We start from the raw sequence: 18,789 nt of genomic DNA, 5'->3' as shown, positions 1-18,789 counted from the left end.
AAGCAAAATGATAGAGAGATGAACCCACTGACTTTCTTCGTTATTTTCACGATTCCCTAGCAAAATAAAGCATTGATCACCTAAATTATCCTGTGACAAATGAAAACATTCAGATCATGAAAAATTACTGTGTTAATAGGGAGAAAACAGGAAAATATGTGCGTGTGTATTCTAAGTCAAACTACGACCGTAATGGGAAATCTTTGTAGAATACTCCCAAATGAATGTGCAATTAGGCAATTTACTTTCTAAATGAGATTTATAGAAAGTTGTTTGCATTTTCTGCAGCAACAATTTAAAACAAGCTTTGACTCAGTAGTTTGTTTCATCAGTGGGTTTATGTCTGTTGGGAATAGAAATATTTGAAATAGATTTTTAAACGAGTCCCATCTTTGTCCTTTCACAAGGAATTTATGGTGTGTGTATGTACAGGCATACATAGATACACACATGTGTGCAGATTGTTTCCTTTTGGGGATGAATTCATACTAGTAGGTAAGACAAGATACATTTAAAAAAACAGGATCTTAATAAATTTCCTAATTAAGTCTTCCAGGCCACAAGGTATATTCAAACGGTTTCCACGAATTAAAACAGAACAGAAAAGGAGTTGTTAGGTAAATGCTGATAGCTCTGCACTGCTATGGATTTGAAAAGTTTTGACACATAGACCAAGAAATTAAATATGAGTTGATGGATACATGTTCATGTTATATTTAATAAACTGATTAGAACACAATTACAGCACCTTTGTATCTACAATCTTAATTCTTCTCTTCCCACTAGTTAAACTACCAAAATATTTATTTAATTTTCCTTCAAAGAAATCCCAGTGTGTAGAGAAAAGATAAGGCAGACTGGATGGAAGCGTGCACAGCATCTTGTCAGGGAGGCAGTTTGTAAAATGCACAGCAGATTGTAATGCCCTTGTCGTGTGACTCTAAACAGTAGGGAGAGCTAGTCACTAAGTTATACCAGAAAGCAATTTTCTTTTGTGCATTTATATCTCTTTAGAAAAAGAATATTGATTTAATGCATGATGGGATTTTGCCCATTTTTAAAACTAGGAAAATGCGTTTTTTGGTGTGTTTCGTATTACATAATAATTAGAAATAGATTTGTTTATACGTCTGTGGCTAAAGTTCAAAAAGACTAAAAATATGAATCACAGTTTGATTTTCAAAGATTTTTGGTTAAATATTACACTTTTGGAATTTGAAAGTGTTTGGCCAGCTGTTGGTGAATGTCTACGTATATCAAAGTGGAGAAGGAAGCCAGTGAGGTGGGTAGCAACTGGGCGTGTGGTGTCAGCGTGGGGAGAAAGTCCAACTCTGTTTAGCCATGCAGGGTAAACTGTGTTCTTTGGTTTTGACAATCATTATTAAAAAGGTCAATTCCCTCAGCCCACATAGCATGAGGAAGAACTGAGGGACAGGGTTTATTTGTCCATCCTGTACCAGGAAAGGGGAGCGTCGTATGCTAAGCCATGTTAAATGGTATAGTAAGTTGTTGGAAGTCAGTCAGTGATAAATTCTCAGAGGCTGATGAATTGAAGCTCAGGATTGTCTCATTCTAAAATCCATGTTCTTCCCATTTACCACCCTGTTTCTTAGGACGTTTATTTAATTCAAACAGATTCTGTATATTCTTTTTAAAATGGGGAGTAGCCAATCTAACACATTTGCCTGAATGTCTGAGTTGTTAATGAAGTTAGCAAATAAAAATTCAGGACACTTAGCCAAACTTGAATTTCTAGTAAACAATGGATAGGAATACAAGTGTGTGTATTCCAAGTTTTAAATCAGTCATAGTTATATTAAATGTTTACTTGCTCTTTATTTGAAATTCAGATTTAACTTGGCATCTTGTTCCTTATCTGAATGATAGCATTTGAGAATTAAATAACAGCTTTGTGGAATTCTGTGTTTAAGAGGGATCCAAAATGTGAGTGTTGAGATTCGATTTTAGAGGAAGAAAGATCTGGTGATTTGGACCATCGGTGGACTTTTCTTGAGGCATACACATGTCAGTTGCCCTTGAGGGATGTGGGTGACCATCGTACATCTGACTCTGATTTCAGCCTCCATCTATTTTCTTAGCTGGGATGTGTGAGAACTCACCAATGCCCTAGTAACAAAAGCTAGTTTTAACCCTTAGGTCCATGTTCCAGAGGTTTCCCGTCATTCTGAGCATTTTACGAGTGTTAAAACCATTACTCCACTCAGCAGCACTGAGATAATTCTATAACATTACCCTCACTTCGCAGAAAAAAAGTCAGGAGAGATAATAAGAGATCTGCTTATGGCAGAGTGGACTTAGCACATGTGACATTGGCTTCTGAACCATGACTTGAGAATGGTTCTTCAATATAAAACTACCTTTCATTGGTACATTACTGAAGCCACAGGCAGAGCACATGAAGAAGTACTGTCATAGCTAGCTAGCATCATCTATGCTAGTAATATTAAACACAAAAATGATCTTATTAACTTCATGCAAAAGTGGACACATCATTATGCTATTTCCTAGTCTTTTTTCCTTTTCATTTATTCCTGTTGAAATGGATGTCCGTGCCTTGAAATACAGGCCTTTCTTATTGCTATGTATTCCTCTATGATTAGGCATGAGTTAGAAGCAATGTTTTCCAGCTTTTAAAGTGATTTCCAGAAACTGTGGTACTTTGCGTAGCTCATGTGATCCTAAGTCTGAATAACCCACGTGTGTACTGTAAGAATTGCCCATCAATGTCTTTAATATAACCCCCTCCCCCAAAATTTTAAGCAGCTACTCTCTGTGTGTGGAGGTGCCAGTAGATGTTCACAGAGTCCCCTTAGCAGAGAAGAGGGATACGCATAGCATAGATGGATAACGTCTTTGGGAGTCTGATCTCATAGTTTTTAGTATCAGGTATCAAGGTATGCAGGTGTCTTAATGGGCACTTAGGCAAGCAGCATGGGTGAGGATCTCAGGAATTACACAGCTGCAAGACGAGCCCACCCTCAGCTATTCTAAGGGGTAATGCAGATCGCTTCTGTGGTGTGGGGTGAAGTTTCCAACATAGGCCTCTGAGATGCATTAAAAAGCGCCATATCTCAAACAGTGCTACGGGAGTGAAGCTGATAGGCCTGGAGAACTATTAGATGGTGCTGAGCCACAGGAACGAAAGGTTATCTTCCTTCGGAAACCTGAGTTCAAAGCGTCTAGAGTTTTAGAGGAATCAGCAGGTTTGTAGGTTTGCAGAGTCTTTGGAAGAGCCTCAACCTCATTTTTGACACTCCGCACATCCTGGAAACTTTTCTTCAGCCACGAAGTTCTCTTAACTTCACCTGGATGCCCTCTTGAATCCTTTGCCCTGTTTCTACTCCACTCTGTAACTATTTTAAACAGAACTACAAGCATCTTGCTTCCCGTTCTTCTGTTTCAACTTTACATTTTAGTTTGTGCCTAACGTTCTTATTGTGTCTACAGTGTGTGAGCAATGATAGAAAGCCTTAACTCCCCTCCTCTGTGTTCCTTTAAGAAAAGACAGTGTTTAGAAGATGTTTAGTACCTCACTACTATTGTTATTAAATTGCTTTCCATGGTCTAGTCTAGTCATGGGTCCTGCAGTGTACAGTGCCCGCCTGGTTGCGCCCCAGCTCTCTTAGTGGCTTATTGTTTGTCCATGTGCTCTTGACCCTGTCTGTCTCGGTGCATGCTAAGACTTCTGTTGTCCTGCTAGGGCTCCACTCTCTCTCTGTTCCCTGGGCGTGTTGTTCTGGTATTCTCTGTGGAATCTGTTTTCATTTAGCTTTGCCTTACGACTTACTTAGCCCTTATTAGTTCCCCAATACGTGTTTGATGAGTAAACTGGAATGTTAATTAAAGCTCTTCCAGTTTATTAGGGGGACAGAGAAACCTAATTTATAATAGAAACATTGGAATTAAAATTAATCAGCGGCATAATCAAATAATGGTAATAACAATTAAGATTATATGCTGTCCCTCAGGTATGAGGTTGTATGTTGCAGTTTGATATTGAAGGATTAGCAAGTGATGGGAGAAACTTGTTGATCATTTGTTGATAGCGAATAACTTTATTACTGAGATAAAGAAGGTTTCTTTTAAGCCGTAAACTCCCTTTGTATTACTTTTAAATTTGAGGATACTGTTAACAGTGCAATAGAAGTAATTCAAAGTTTGAGTTGCTGGGTTTTTACATGATTACCAGTATGTCACATACCTCACTATAATTATTCAACTCAAAATCAACAAATTCCCAAAAGTTAATGCTTACTTAAGTTTTGAGTGGAATTAATGTTATTTTAAAAAGTGATTATAGCAGCTGTGAACCTCACAAATGCAGCAATGGTATTGAGAGAGGCTCCCTTTTGGGGGGATGTATGTTCCTTATAGAGGCTTCCCCCTGCCCCCTTAAAGACAAGATGTGTAGCCCTGGCTGTTCTGGAAATCACTGTAGACCAGGATGACCTGGAAGTTACAGTGATCATCCTGCCTCTACCTTCAAAGTGCTGGGATTAAAGGTGTGCACCACTATGCCTGGCCTACTAGCAACTCTTAGACTCTAATGGAGCAGCTTGGAGCTACCGGGCAGTGATCGTGAGGGTAGCAGAACATATTAACGTTGACTGTAGTAAGTTGTTTGGTTTCATTCTAGTTGAATAGATGTTCATAATCCATGTGCTTTTGTTTCTGTGTTCCTGTGTCAAGCAACATACCCCCTGAACTCTTAGATTCATGAGAATCACTTGGTTTGAATTTCTGGTTGTGGTGTATGCCCAACCCTGCTTTTAAATTTTTCAGGAACTAGGGCCAGAATACAGGAAGGCCACATTCTCTGTTTGTAAATATTTAAAAGTTATAAATAAAAGAAATTGATTGTAGAGAGATGAGGAGATGAGGTGGGAAGTGAGGAGGTGAGGTGGGCCTTCTGCTTACCTAAAGAAATAGAAATAACTCAGGACTCAGAGAGATTGAGTAGGCTTCCCAGGCCACAGTTTCTCACAGAAATGGCGTGGCATATTTGGCCATGGCATATTTGGGAAGGGACAACCTGTGGGGTAGCTAAACTCTCTTTCCTCCCAGATGTGGGTGTGTCCCCATCCAATAGGAGCTGTGCTTGCAGACAGTATATTGTTATCTACACACTGCAGATTGTCGGCCTCTTGGATACTCTCAGGCTGAAGGTCCTACTGTGGGGCTGAGGGGAAGGGAGGGACTTAGCTGGGTATGAAAGTCATCTTGGGACTCTGACTTAGTGAGCAGGACACACTCCGAGTGGGCAAATTCTTTCTCTGGGTACTGTCGTAGAAAGAGGTATGGCCAGTGGGATAATGAGGAAATATTTCTGGAGCCCTATTCTCTGGCCAGGCGCCTTTTGCCCAGGTTTGGGGTGGGGGTGGGGTGTAGGATGGGGCGGGGTAGGAAGGTAGTAGTGTGTGTGAAAGGAAGTGTCTTTGAGAGGATTCTTTTCCAGGCTCCCAAGCTGTGATCCGGAGTTCAAAACACGAAACACGGCTTGCCAGTGACTAAGAGACGCTAGGCTGTTTCACTGCACATAAAATAGACAGCTGGGCTTTTAACGTTGCTAGTTTTTTTTTAATTGTAAACTTAAAACATAGTGGCATTGAATTGGGATTTATACCTTCTTTGTTTAACTAATTTTTCACTCATTTTAGTTTCTTTCTAGCTAATTTAAAGTAGCTGTTAGTTCTTATATGGGCGACAACATTGTTGAAGTGAAAATGGATAAAAGGAATCGTATTCTTTTTTTTTTTTTATTGAAAAAAAAATTTTCTGCCTCCTCCCCGCCTCCCATTTCCCTCCTCCTCCCCCCACTCCTCTTCTCTTCCCTCTCCAGTCCCAGGAGCAGTCAGGGTTCCCTGCCCTGTGGAAAGTCCAAGGTCCTCCCCCCTCCATCCAGATCTAGGAAGTTGAACATCCAAACTGTCTAGGCTCCCACAAAGCCAGAACCTGAAGTAGGATCAAAACCCCGTGCCATTGTCCGCCATATTCAGAGAGTCCGGTTTTATCCCATGCTTTTTCAGTCACAGTCCAGCTGGCCTTGGTGAGCTCCCAATAGATTGGCCCCACTGTCTCAGTGGGTGGGTGCACCCCTCGTGGTCCTGACTTCGTTGTACATGTTCTCCCTCCTTCTGCTCCTCATTAGGACCTTGGGCGCTCAGTCCGGTGCTCCAGTGTGGGTCTCTGTCTCTATCTCCATCCATCAGGAAACGTATTCTTAACGCGGCTGTAGTCCTGGTTCAGTTTCTTGTGTATTAAACGCTAAGAGGAAGGCTGTGAATTGACTGCTTATGTAGATGAACCTGAAACTCGGTGTCCTCAGATTATTAAATCTAGAGGTAGGAATATAATTCCACATCACAAAATATTCATCCCATGCAGCTTTGCATAAAACATTATCTTTCTGATTGGTCTCCCGTTAATATGCAATTGTAGTTTTTGCAGTAATTTAGAGGAAGAAAGACCCAATTCAGAGTAAAAAGGAATACTTGATTAGTCTATTGTATAAGAGCAATAAAAGCTAATTTACTGTTATATTGCTCAATATTGAAAGCTGCAAGAAACTCTCCCCGTTCTTTATTCATTAATTATGCTATATTGTAGCAGTATTAGTATCAATTATAGACAAGTTTTATGGAAGGCTTTTACGTTGACATCTCTGAGTTGTACTTTGCCTCACGTAAATATCTTTGACATATTTTTTGCCTGATTGTTGAAGGGCGAATGAAGTGTTGAAGGCAGAGTGGTTGAATCAGTCACCATAGTTTCTCTATGAAAATTCTTGTGATAAACTGTCTTTGGAATTCAGGGATCTCTGTTAGTAGCAAGTTCCAGCTGTTGGAAATGAGTAGTTGTACCATTGAGGAGAAAATAGTAGTCCGTCTTAGTTTGCCTTTTATGCTAGATTATGGGATTTGTTTTTGTTTTTAATTAATGTTGGAGGTTTTAAGCTGTCCAGAGTGCCTCAGTTTTGTTCATACGCAAGTAACTGACTTTTGCTAAAATTCAGGCAAGAGGGAGATGTGACATTTGAAAGGCGATAATTCTAAGTGAGCCCTTCAGGGAGTTTTAGTGCTGCCTGTTCTGCACATATATGATCATGACACAGAAGTCCATTTGCTTTGACATCTGTGAATTCAGGTTAATCTTGTGCTGTGTAGGTAGAGAATGTTAAATCAAGCATTGTGATATGAGTTGATAAATCAGCATTGTGATCTTTAGTTTTTGCAAAGCAGTAGCTTTAGCTCTCAGGCTGTGTGTGTCTCCCAGTTTCTATGACTGAGTGGCTTCCAAGAATCAGGCTAGAGACTGGAAGGTTTTTGGCCTCTCTCCTTGGCTTTTGGCTTTAATGACCTTCTTCCTCATCTTCCTGGCTAGGTTTCTCTGTATGTGCCTGGGTCCTAATATTATTTAAGATTAAGAACCCTCTTCCTTACTTTATTTTCCATGAATTAACCATTTAAAGACCTTATCTCCAATACAGTCACATTCTGAGGCAGGAGGAGTTACGATTTCATCTGTCAGAGAAATGCCTTTTTAAATTTTGCCTTTCCCTCATTTGATTGTACAAATGGTCAAGGCCAGGCTGTTGATAGAAGAAAACCTATCAAGTACTCTATTTTCTTCAGGTTCTGTGTTACATCTTCCAAGCTTAGTCTTGAGTACTCATATCTTCAAACTCAAGAGTGTTGGGATGGACACCCTCATTTAGGAGTAGACTGCTATTTCTTTGCTCCTCTCTGGGAATCCAGGTATAGGTCCTGGCCTAGTGCTAGGCTTGGGTTAGTGGATTCCTTGCACACCACTCTTGCACAAGAGATGTTGGGGTTTTGCTGAAGGCAAAGGCTTTTTAGGCTAACATGGGAAAGTTATTTCATCCAGAAAGCGTTCTTTGATGACAAACCAACTCAAATGTACCCTAGGTTGAGAAAGTCTTAGGAAGAAAACTTGACATTGTATTCCTGTTTGACTCCTCGTGACACACCTGAATATCGCAGGTGCCCAACAACTGGGAGAGATTCTCACAGCTGCAGTACCCTTTTCAGATGCATCTGTTTCAGAGAACCCTGTTAAAACAGGCAGATCATATGCTCTTCCCCTCAAGGACTTTCTCTTTTCTTTTTTCCCTAGCAAGCGCAATATCGTCTGAGTGTTAAGTTAATCATAGACAAACAGAAGTACTGTTTGGACTCACTCCCCTTCACGTCTCTCGAATGTGTGGATTTTGGTTGCAGCTAGACAGTAGTCCAGCTTAGAAGTAACAGCTCTCCTCCCTTTAAGATTGTAGACATGGGAACATATCACCCTCCACAGGGTCCACTCTGTCTGTCACCAGTTTGTGTAATTGGTGGCAACGTGGATCGTAGCCTTGGACATTTTAGTCCTCCATCTGTGAGTCTTGTTAATGTTTTCTGTTACGTCAAGTCTAATGATTTGGGGGAATAGTTTCCAAGTTATTTGGGGAGTAGTAGGATAAATTAGGGAACCAAGTTCTCTTCTGGGGGGGAAACATTAACATGTTCACGTTTGTTGTTTATTTAGTTACTTGGTGCTCCTAGACAATTGCATGATGGGAACAAACGCCTGTGTTTGGGCAGAATGCTGTGTTCAGTATTCTTATCAGCTCTGTAATCACTCTATGCTTTGCTGGGAATTCAGGGCCTAGTTTGAATTTGCCTTGCTTTATTTTAGTTTTCACTTATTGGGTGGGTGGGGATTTCTGAGGTATGATGAAAGGGTGCAATTCTAATCCCAAATTATGAGAATACTTGTTAGTGCTATTTAGATTTTTAAATCTAGGATAAAAAAAAGTCCGAGCCTAGCACTAAGTAATTGAATTAATTATTAAATAGAAGTGACATTTTTTTTTAAAAAGGCTTAGTTCATTGTTTTCATTTATGTCTGAATATTTCATCATTTCAATGGCAGTAGGTTTTTATTTCCCTGTCAACTAAAAGAGAATTTCATTAATTAAGCACACTGTTCGCTTTTAAGATGTGGGTTTTACTTGAACAAAACAGCTAAGGGTATCCAATAGTAATTCGGTGGAACGGGACTAAGTTGAAATCAGCCATATCAACTGGACGTTTGTGGTGTATTTGTGTCTTGATTTAGGTTGGTTGAAGACTTTCAATGACTACTTTAGAGACAAGACTCAGTATATTTTTAATAACATGGTCCTAAAGCTGAAAGAAGACTCAAGCAGGAAGTTTATATGGGCTGAGATCTCTTACCTTTCAAAGTGGTGGGATATTATAGATATTCCGAAGAAGGAAGCTGTTAAAAGGTTTGTCTCAATTTTTTTTTAATTTAGTAATATTAAAGATCCATAACAAATGTAGAATTTTTAGAAGGTGAACGTTTAGCTTTTTTTTAGGTGCACTTTTAGCTTTATAGCTGAACTTGAGTATGATCCCCATCCTGTTTGCATTGATTTTAGTCTGTCCCTGAGAAAAGAATGCTCCGTCTTTCCACTAAGATCCGTATGTTCATCCCCTGTCCTAGAAATAGGCTTGCTAGGTCAAAGGAGTTGTTATTGTAAGGACTTTTCAGAAGGGCCATTGCCCAGTTTTCTAAATACAGATGTGCCAGTGTCTGCCTCTTTTCACTATGTAATTTTTGAAAACCATGGCTAACCTATCTGAAAAATAATTTGCTTTTATTTTTTTTGCCAGTAATTTTCTCATATGAACAAAGGTAGTTGGTTTCTGGGTTTTGTTTTGGGAGCTTGGCTCGTACTCTTTTTTACTAATTTGTAGGGATATATCTGTTTGAAGATTTTATTTCTAATTAGTTCATGATAGACAGATCAATTTTTTTCTGAAGTCAAATTGTTAATCTTTTTTCTTTTGCTGTTTTGTCTGCTGCCAGAGTTAGGTCTTCCTCAACCCACAGTTAAGGTAAATAGTTCATTTTTTATCCACCATGTTAGTATATTTTTTTAATCCTCAGTTCCAAAACCCTTACTTAACGATTTAAAAGTTGGTCTTTGGGGAGGCTCTCTGATCCAAGTGCATTTGTTCTGAAGAGTTAGGCATTGTCCGGGATTACTGCTCACTGTCCCCGTAGAGCTCTTGATAAAGTAGTCACTGCTCTGAGTATTGCCAGCCGTGACAGATACTCCTCTCTGCGGCTCTAAGTAGGCTCTTGCTGTATAGTCCAGGGCACTGGCTCACTGAGGGTCACTGAGCTGTAGGTGACAGGACTGCTGGTCCTGCCCAGGCTGTCCACCTGGGAGTCCTTTGTACACGTGGCGCTTCTTTGAGGTTGTTTTTTTAAAACTCTTTTTATTTATTATTATTATTATTATTTTATTTTATGTGCACTGGTGTTTTGCCTGCATGTATATCTGTCATGTGAGGGTGTTGGAGTTATGGACAGTTCTGTGAGCTGCCATGTGGGTGCTCGACATTCAATCTGGGTCCTCGGAAGAGCAGTCGGTGCTCTTAACCACTGTACCCATCTCTCCAGCTCACTTCTCTGAGTTGTAATGTGTCCATCTTTTTCTACTGATAGAAAGTGTCATCTTTAGTGTACTAAAATATTCACAGGCTTGGGCTTTCTGATCTGTTTGATGGATTCTGATGACTTTTGTCTAAATTATTGGAATTTTATAATGTTTAAAAAACTGGCAGTTTAAACCTTGTCTTTTTGTATTGAAAAGCCTTTTAATGAGTAACAGTTTAATTTTCCCAAAGGGTTTTAGAATTAATTTAAGTTTCTTCCTACCTCATCAGAAAGTATCTTTAGATTTTAATAGATTGACACGAACATTTGAGGATAATTTGAGGAAAATTGATGACTATCATATTCGTTGCAGAGTATTTATTTCCTCACTGGTAACAGGCTCACATGGTTGGTTAGGAGAGAGACACAGGTTTCGAGGACAGGGGAATAAATAGACCGGAGAGCTACCGTGGTCATAGGAGAAGCCACTCTTCCTCCATAGGCAAGTGCTGCCATAGCAACCAGGGTCGACAGGATCCAGTTAACACAAGAGAATCTGCAATCTGCAATTCCAAAGTGTTATATAATGTATCTTGACTTTCTAAGTGGAAATATTAGCAATGCTTTAGATTAACATCATGTTCTTGCTCCTTCACACGTGGGGCAGAGGGGAGAACAGACAGAGACATGCATACATGAGAGGATAGGAGGGGGGAGAGAGAGAACACCAAACATCAAACTGAATCCATAGGTTAGATCTAGCTACCCTTTGGTACCTTTTAAAAATCTGGACTCTTAGAAAGTTACACAGAACTGGTGGATGCTCTATGAATTCTTAATTCTTAAGAATTAAGATTTAAGAAGGTTTTTGTTTGTTTACATCTTACTCACTGATACATATTTTCTAAAATGTAAGAGAAATTTTATTGAAATTGCTTAAATTTGATGAGTTTATCCCATTTATAGTTATTTTTTTTTGTTTTCAGAATTGATTATCTGATTTTTAAAATTCATTTTAAAATTAGACTGGTGAAAACTTTTCATTATTTTTCGTTTGCCAGTTTTGCCAGTTCCCATAACGCCCAGAATGAGTTTGTAGTTTGCTGGGTATTACCCTCTTTCTTTTCTTCTTTTTCTCTTTCATGATTCCTTCTCCCTGCTTACACTAGTGCTAAACGGACAGGCCTACCCTTCTGCCTGTCCCCCCCCCCCCCACATTTTCTCATTCTATTATTCCTAACTACTCAGCAGCTGTAGTTAACAATTGTGGCTTTTTTTTTTTTTCTGACTTGAATGGTAGAGAATACTTCGCAACTTGAAGTGCCATTTTCCAAGTTATATTTGTTTCTAGTCAGTTTGAATCTCTAGTGGTCTGAGAGTGTGGACTGTATTTGCTTCATTCTTTTGTGCCACCTCAGTATATGACCAGCGTTGAGCCTTATATTGGTACCTGAAGAGGGGAGTGTGTTAAGCTGCATTTTGATGAGTATATGTTTTATAATTATTGTTCTCACCTGGGTACAATCAGGTCTTCTGCTGTGTCACATAACCATTCCTAAATTATGCAAAATTGCACAATGCAAGGACAGGGGTTGTGAAAAAATAGGTGAGGGCGAGATGGCTGAACAGTCAATAATTTCCTTAATGACACACACGAGAGAACCCAGAAAAGGACGCCCAGTAAAGGTACCGGTCCAGTTTGCCTGTGTAGATTCAATTAGGTAAGAGTTGCATACCTGTTATGAAAAACATGTCAACTTATTTTGTATCAGATCTGGAGTGTACTCGTAGATGTGGGTGTCCCGCCCGAGGAGGACAGAGCAATGTTATTGTGAAATTGTGGCAAGTGTGTTCTCTGAGATCCATTGTAATGTTGCACAGAGGGTGTGTGCATGACTTGCATCATGATGAGCCGAGGGTGCTGGTTGATCCCCACGTGTGTAACCCTGCAGGCCTGGGTTCAGCTAGGCACAGTCATCCGCCTCCACCTACTGCTTCACAGGGAATAAATCGTACAAAGGCATTTCAAGTTTTTTCACTGATTGGATCAATCATCACTTTGGAACAAATTTCATTTTTTCCTATATTGATTTGCTTGTTTTTTGGTTTATATGTTGTGTGCACACGTGGGCATGCAGAGGTCAGAGGACAAACCGTGGGAATGAGCTCTGTCCATCATGGTTCCTAGAGATGTAATATAGGTCACCAGTCTTGACAGTAAGCACCTCTACACACCAAACTATCTCTCCGGCCCAGATTGTCATTTCTAAAGCAAGTATTCATAGCAGAACTGACAAGATTTATTGGTACTGTTTTCTTGCCAGCTTCTCTTTGTCTCCTTTTTTTCTTGATCCTTTTGCTCACTCCTTCATCCATCCATCCATCCATCCATCCATCCATCCATCCACCCACCTACCAGGCAGTCCTGAAAGTCAGGTATAGGGCAGGAATTGAAAAGCTCTGGGCGCTCCCTGACTATTGATGCTTCAAGAATCAATCGTCTGTTTCAGCATTGAAGAGCTGGTTTTCCTTTGAATGACTAGTATGGCTGTCACTACCCCTTTGTTGTTGTTCCTTTTGACTGGAAGGGCAGCCAGTTTGGAATGGTAAGTGTGGAAAGGCTGCCTGGGTTCAAATCCTGACAATCTTCATTACTTTTGGGCACGTCACTTAATTTTTCTGTGTTGTGGTGTATTTGTCAAATGCATTTAATATTGGGGTCAAGCCTGTTGGGTTTTTATGAGGATTGAATTAATATAAATATGATGATTAACATTTCTTTTATTATTTTTGAAGTGCTGAGAATTGAACCCAGGGCTTTTTGCATACTGGAAAAGTCCTTTGCTACACACCTATATATATATCCCTAGCCTGACAGGACTTAAAAACTTCACAATAAATATTCATGGTTCTTATTTTTGAAACTTTTATTTTCTATTTGGACTATTTTTCTTAGACACTTTATAGAATTTTTAGTTCTGAAGTCATCTTTGAAAGTTTTCATCTTTTAATAGGAAGTTAATTATAAATCTATTTTTCTGTTCTGTTTTTAAAAACCTGGCTTATATAATGCTTCATTGAGGATTTTCTGTGCCCAGATGTTCTTTAGCATTTAAAAACATGAAACTCTTAAGTTCTCATCAAGTTACCTATCCAGGTAACTTGTTTTCCATTGGTAGCTCGATTTCTTCAACATGTGTATGCTGCAGACTTAGGCTTGTGTGTACTGTCATCTTTAGTGTGTGTGTGCTGCAGTCCTCAGTGTGTGTGTGTGCTGCAGTTTTTAGCATGTGTGCTGCAGTTTTCAGCATGTGTGTGCTTCAGTTCTTAGCATGGGTGTGCTGTAGTCCTCAGCATGTATGCTGCAGTCCTCAGCATGTATGTGCTGCAATCCTCAGTATGCGTGTGCTGCAGTTCTCAGCATGCGTGTGCTGCAGTCCTCAGAATGTGTGTTCTGCAGTCCTCAGCACGTGTGTGCTGCAGTCCTCAGCATGTGTGTGCTGCAGTCCTCAGCATGTGTGCTTTGCAGTCCTCAGCATATGTGCTTTGCAGTCCTCAGCATGTGTGTGCTGCAGTCCTCAGCATGTGTGTGCTGCAGTCCTCAGCACGTGTGTGCTGCAGTTCTCAGCACGTGTGTTCTGCAGTCCTCAGCACGTGTGTGCTGCAGTCCTCAGCACGGGTGTGCTGCAGTCCTCAGCATGTGTGCTTTGCAGTCCTCAGCATGTGTGCTTTGCAGTCCTCAGCATGTGTGCTTTGCAGTCCTCAGCATGTGTGCTTTGCAGTCCTCAGCACGTGTGTGCTTTGCAGTCCTCAGCACGGGTGTGCCGCAGTCCTCAGCACGGGTGTGCCGCAGTCCTCAGCACGGGTGTGCCGCAGTCCTCAGCACGGGTGTGCCGCAGTCCTCAGCATGTGTGTGCTGCAATCCTCAGCATGTGTGTGTGCTGCAGTGCTCAGCATGTGAGTGTGCTGCAGTCCTCAGTGTGTGTGCTGCAGTCCTCAGCATGTGTGCTGCAGTCCTCAGCATGTGTGTGCTGCAGTCCTCAGTGTATGTGCTGCAGTCCTCAGCGTGTGTGTGCTGTGCTGCAGTCCTCAGCATGTGTACTGCAGTCCTCAGCATGTGTGTGCTGCAGTCCTCAGCATCCGTGTACTGCAGTCCTCAGCATGCATGTGCTGCAGTCCTCAGCATGTGTGTGCTGCAGTCCTCAGCATGCATGTGCTGCAGTCCTCTGCATGTGTGTTCTGCAGTCCTCAGCATGTGTGTGCTGCAATCCTCAGCATGGGTGTGCTGCAGTCCTTAGGTGAATACTGCTGTTGCCCCATTTGTCTCAGAACCTCACTACTTGACTCCCTGAGTTTAGCTTATTTTCTATATTCGTCTCAGTGTTCATTTCTTGCATTTGGGCACTCCTTCTCAATGGTCTCCTCCCCACCCCAGTTCTCTACTGAGTCTGTCTCTTTCTTACTTCGAATGCTTTGCCTTAACTTTAATTATGTATTTATGTTCATTCTTGAGTGTAAACAGGTTTATCCATAGCTTGAATTTGTTGGCAAATTCAGTCTAAAGTGCTTAACAGCTCTCGCTTCTCTGTTCAAATGGTGCCAGTTTTTTTTTTCTTTCTGTATTTATCACATGACTTCAGCTGTTTGTTTTAGGAAATGGTCTTTCGGGCAGAGAAGTCCAATTCTCCACCATGCTGCCCTTCGCCAGACAGGTCAGGTAAGAACTGGACTGTTAGTGTATTAGTTTTCAGGACTTTGACTCCTGAGGCAGATAAAGGTTGAGAAATGGAGGGGAGCAGACAAGCAAAGTCTGTCTGCCCTGTTTTGGCGTGGTCCTGTGGACTGTCCTGACCTCATCCTCCCCCAGCCGTCATTGAACCTGCAAGTTTAGCCTTTCCCTTGATGGTTTGTGCCCAGGAATGTTTTCCCAACACATTTCTCTTCTGAGAAAGCTGGATGGCATCCCTCCTTTGCACCTTTGCTGGGGAGTCAGGATTCTGGCAGTGGGTCAGAGGCCATGGCAGTTGGGGAGCTGGACAGGTGCGATGACCTGGGGAGGAAATGCCTCTCTGTGCCGCTTTTCTCTTTTTTTTTGCTGAAGCTGCTGAGTCCTGAGCCTGCCCTGACTTTCTGTATCTGGCATTTCTGTGTTTGGGTGTCACCTGGAGGCTCGGTGGGAGATGTAGGTAGGCTCTGTGTCCTCGGTGAGTCAGGCGGAATCTAGGTTCTTTAGGACTGTGCTTGCTGTCTGCTGTGTTTGGCAAAAGTGCACATGGGGTTCAGGTGCTGTATGCTGTGAAGCTGGGACCTCTAGGAATGTCGATTTCCTCAGCTGGTGGAGGGAAGGCTGAAGCCCTCGGGCTGCGGAGGAACTAGTCTCAGGGAGAGACTTTGTATTGTACAGATCTGACAGCTTCCCACAAGGAAATCAGCACACACTGTTCAGGGGGCCTTTGTTTTATCTAATCTATAGAACTTTGACTCTAACAGCAGGAAGGCTTTCTCTCTCTAGTTCTGGACATCCTCTAGAGAATCCATTTTCCTTCACTAATTACTCTTTTTCTAATTGTTTTTGAAATACAGAGAAACCAAGGTGGTAGGTTTTGGGGTTGTACCTGGTAACACATGCAAGGGGAGAAAGGTCCTGACTGTTAGCTTTCTTGCAGTCCACAAAATAGGGGCTACACCAGAGCCCTCGAGAATCCTCATTCATGCAGAGGACTCTGTTCGGTTTTCCGTACAGTCAGCAGTGAGTGGGTTCAGAGTCAAATCTGTGTTACTTCCGTACGCTATCAGAAATGCTGCCAACTTCGTGGCATTTGCACGGCCCCTTCTCCATTCTTCCCTGGTGTGTTTTCATCTTTTTATTTTTCCTTTGCTTGTTGTTCACTTAATTTAGGCTGAACTATCCAAAACTGTTACTATTTTTGATATGTGCAAACCTGCCAGTTTCATATGATTCAGCTCAGTGTTAAGACAGAGGATGGTAGTTGGGGGTAGGATTCAGATTAGAACCCAGCTCTCAGTTTCTTCATCTTATGCAAGCTTCAGTGCATCTTGTGGAAGCTGCTTCTTTTGCATTGGGAAGTAAAGGATTTGATGGGTAGTGATGCCATTTTGCTAGGCAATGTGTGTGTGTGTGTGTGTATTAATTACAGCTGTTTCAGAAAACTGAGTTTCGGTTTTCCTTAAGTTTGTTGAAATTCTCTTCTGGCTATGACTACTCGCTTGTGTTCCATTAGGCCACCTGACTATGGATCTAGAGCAGTGGTTCCCAACCTTCCTGTTGCTGTGACCCAGTAATACAGTTCCTTGTGTTGTGATCCCAACCGCGAGATTACTTTCATTGCTACTTCATAACTGTCATTTTGCTACTATTATGAATTATAATGTAAATATCTGTGTTATCTGATGGTCTTAGGACCCACAGGTTGAGAACCGCTAATCTAGCACAGTTGCATTTATTTTCTTACTTGAACAGAGTGCCCATAGTGTTTGTTGTGTAAACACAGGCCACATCTGTGCCTTTCGTAGCAAACTTAACACCTGCTAAAATGTTTAAACAATGCCCCCCCCCCCGAAGATAAATATAGAAAGCTGCTGCCCCACAGGCCTCTGGATTCTAACAGAGTCCCTTGAAGCCTTCCTTGTCCCAGAAGAAAACCAGCTGATGCGGGGGGCGGGGGGGGAGGATTTAGCAGAAGCAGCAGAAGTGGTCCTGGGAACAACTCTGTCAATGATTTGTTACCTTCTTTCCCCATAGCTTCATAAACCTTTAAAGATGAGAATCAAGTTAACTAAGGAGAGATCCATGCAAATAGCATTGAGCTTTTTATTGCTTTTTATAATTCAGAATAATTTAATCCATTACGGTCGCAATGCCACTTTGGAACATGTGTCTGGAGGATTTAGAAGAAACTTCGGTCCATTAAGTCATCAGCGCGTTTTCTGTCTGCGCATGTTTTGTTTACCTTTCTGGCTTCACATTGGGATATTCCGGGCTATATGTGGTTATGTACTACATGCTGTCTGCACCCATTGAAATGCGGACCAGCTGGATAATGTTTGGTTCTGTTGAACTTCCTGCTGGGCCTGGAGACAGTAGAATGGCCTTTGGGCTGCATCTGCGCCTGCTGTCAGAAACCCACCGGGTGCCTGGAACCGGGAACATTATGTGTTTACTCATGACCAGCCTCACCGTGGGTTTGTTTTGGTTGGTGTGAAATTGTATTTCATGTCTGCTGCCCACTGTTCAGTGTAGTCGTTGTAATTTGCCATATTTGTAGGTTTATTGTTGTTTTTTTTCAAGGAAGCATATCTATCCATCTAATATTTTAAGCCTCCTGTTACATTTATCCAGCCTGTACTTAAGCGAACATTTCACTGAGAGCAGAAATATTTGCCACTACTTGCTTAAGTACTACGATTTTAGCGGATGCACACTTTGGGTTTTCCCAGAAGAATGGGCCATTAATGCTCTTACACCGACTCATTTATTACACATTTATAGAGGTCGGGTTTTATGGTGTCTAACCAAAGGCTGCTGTAAAATCTCCAGAGCAGTGTGAAGTCCGTGTGTCTTGTGAAGTCTAGAGTCAGCTGCAGATTTGAATTGTTCGTAGAGCCTGCAGCGTTTCATCAGAGACCAGAGCACTGCTGACAGGAAGCAGCTGGTTTCCTGGGTTCTTCCTCTGCTCAGGTCCTCACCTGTTGAGGGGGACACCGTACCTCGCCTTTATCACTTCTCTTTATTCATGATGGCTGTGTTTGTTGTTGTTTTTGTGTGCGTGTTTGTTTTTGTTTGTTTTGTTTTGAGACAGGGTCTCCCCGTGTAACCCTAGTTGTCCACTGAGATCAGGCTGGCCTTGAGCTCGTAGAGACCTGCCCACCTCTGCCTCCAGGGTCCTGTTGCCCAGCAATTGAAGTACTTCTGGGTCTAAAGTCCAGTAATGATCTGGTAGGAGAATCCCAGACCTGTTGAGTGTGCTGTGTGCCAGGCATGTTAAATCCTCAGAGCTCTCTAACTTTCCTTGGTAGGGCTCTCTGTTATCCTCCCACTAGGAATGAAGAAAGGACCAGGGTGGCACTGCTGCCCTTGAACTCTGCTCTTGACCTCTGTGGCTCTTTGCTTTTCAGCCTGCCTTCAGACTGTGACCAGTTAGGTCCAAATCCTTGTCAGTTCTGCTAGTCAGCATCCTGCCACTTCTGAGTGCCTTCTGTGTCACCAACAGTTTTCTTGTCACGTTACCTCCGTGCTCTGAGGTGTTCGGTGACACACAAGTTCAAAAGTGCAACCATTGTGTTCTTGCTCAGCTTTCT

The 18,789-nt window shown here is 41.7% G+C and overlaps 1 protein-coding gene across 1 annotated transcript in view; it reads left to right on the top strand.

Annotated features, from left to right (window-relative positions):
• Man2a1 (mannosidase alpha class 2A member 1) overlaps window positions 1-18,789 on the top strand; it is a 166,991-nt gene that overhangs the window by 29,829 nt on the left and 118,373 nt on the right. Inside the window, exon 4 of the mRNA XM_057761917.1 lies at window positions 9,139-9,310. Within this exon, the coding sequence (XP_057617900.1) occupies window positions 9,139-9,310 (172 nt within the window). The remainder of the gene's footprint in view (window positions 1-9,138; window positions 9,311-18,789) is intronic.

The sequence above is a fragment of the Chionomys nivalis genome, chromosome 2, assembly GCF_950005125.1.
Source record: "Chionomys nivalis chromosome 2, mChiNiv1.1, whole genome shotgun sequence".
Lineage (NCBI taxonomy): Eukaryota > Metazoa > Chordata > Mammalia > Rodentia > Cricetidae > Chionomys > Chionomys nivalis.
The sequence above is the reverse complement of the archived record's forward strand: the minus strand, read 5'-3'. Positions and strand labels throughout refer to the sequence as shown.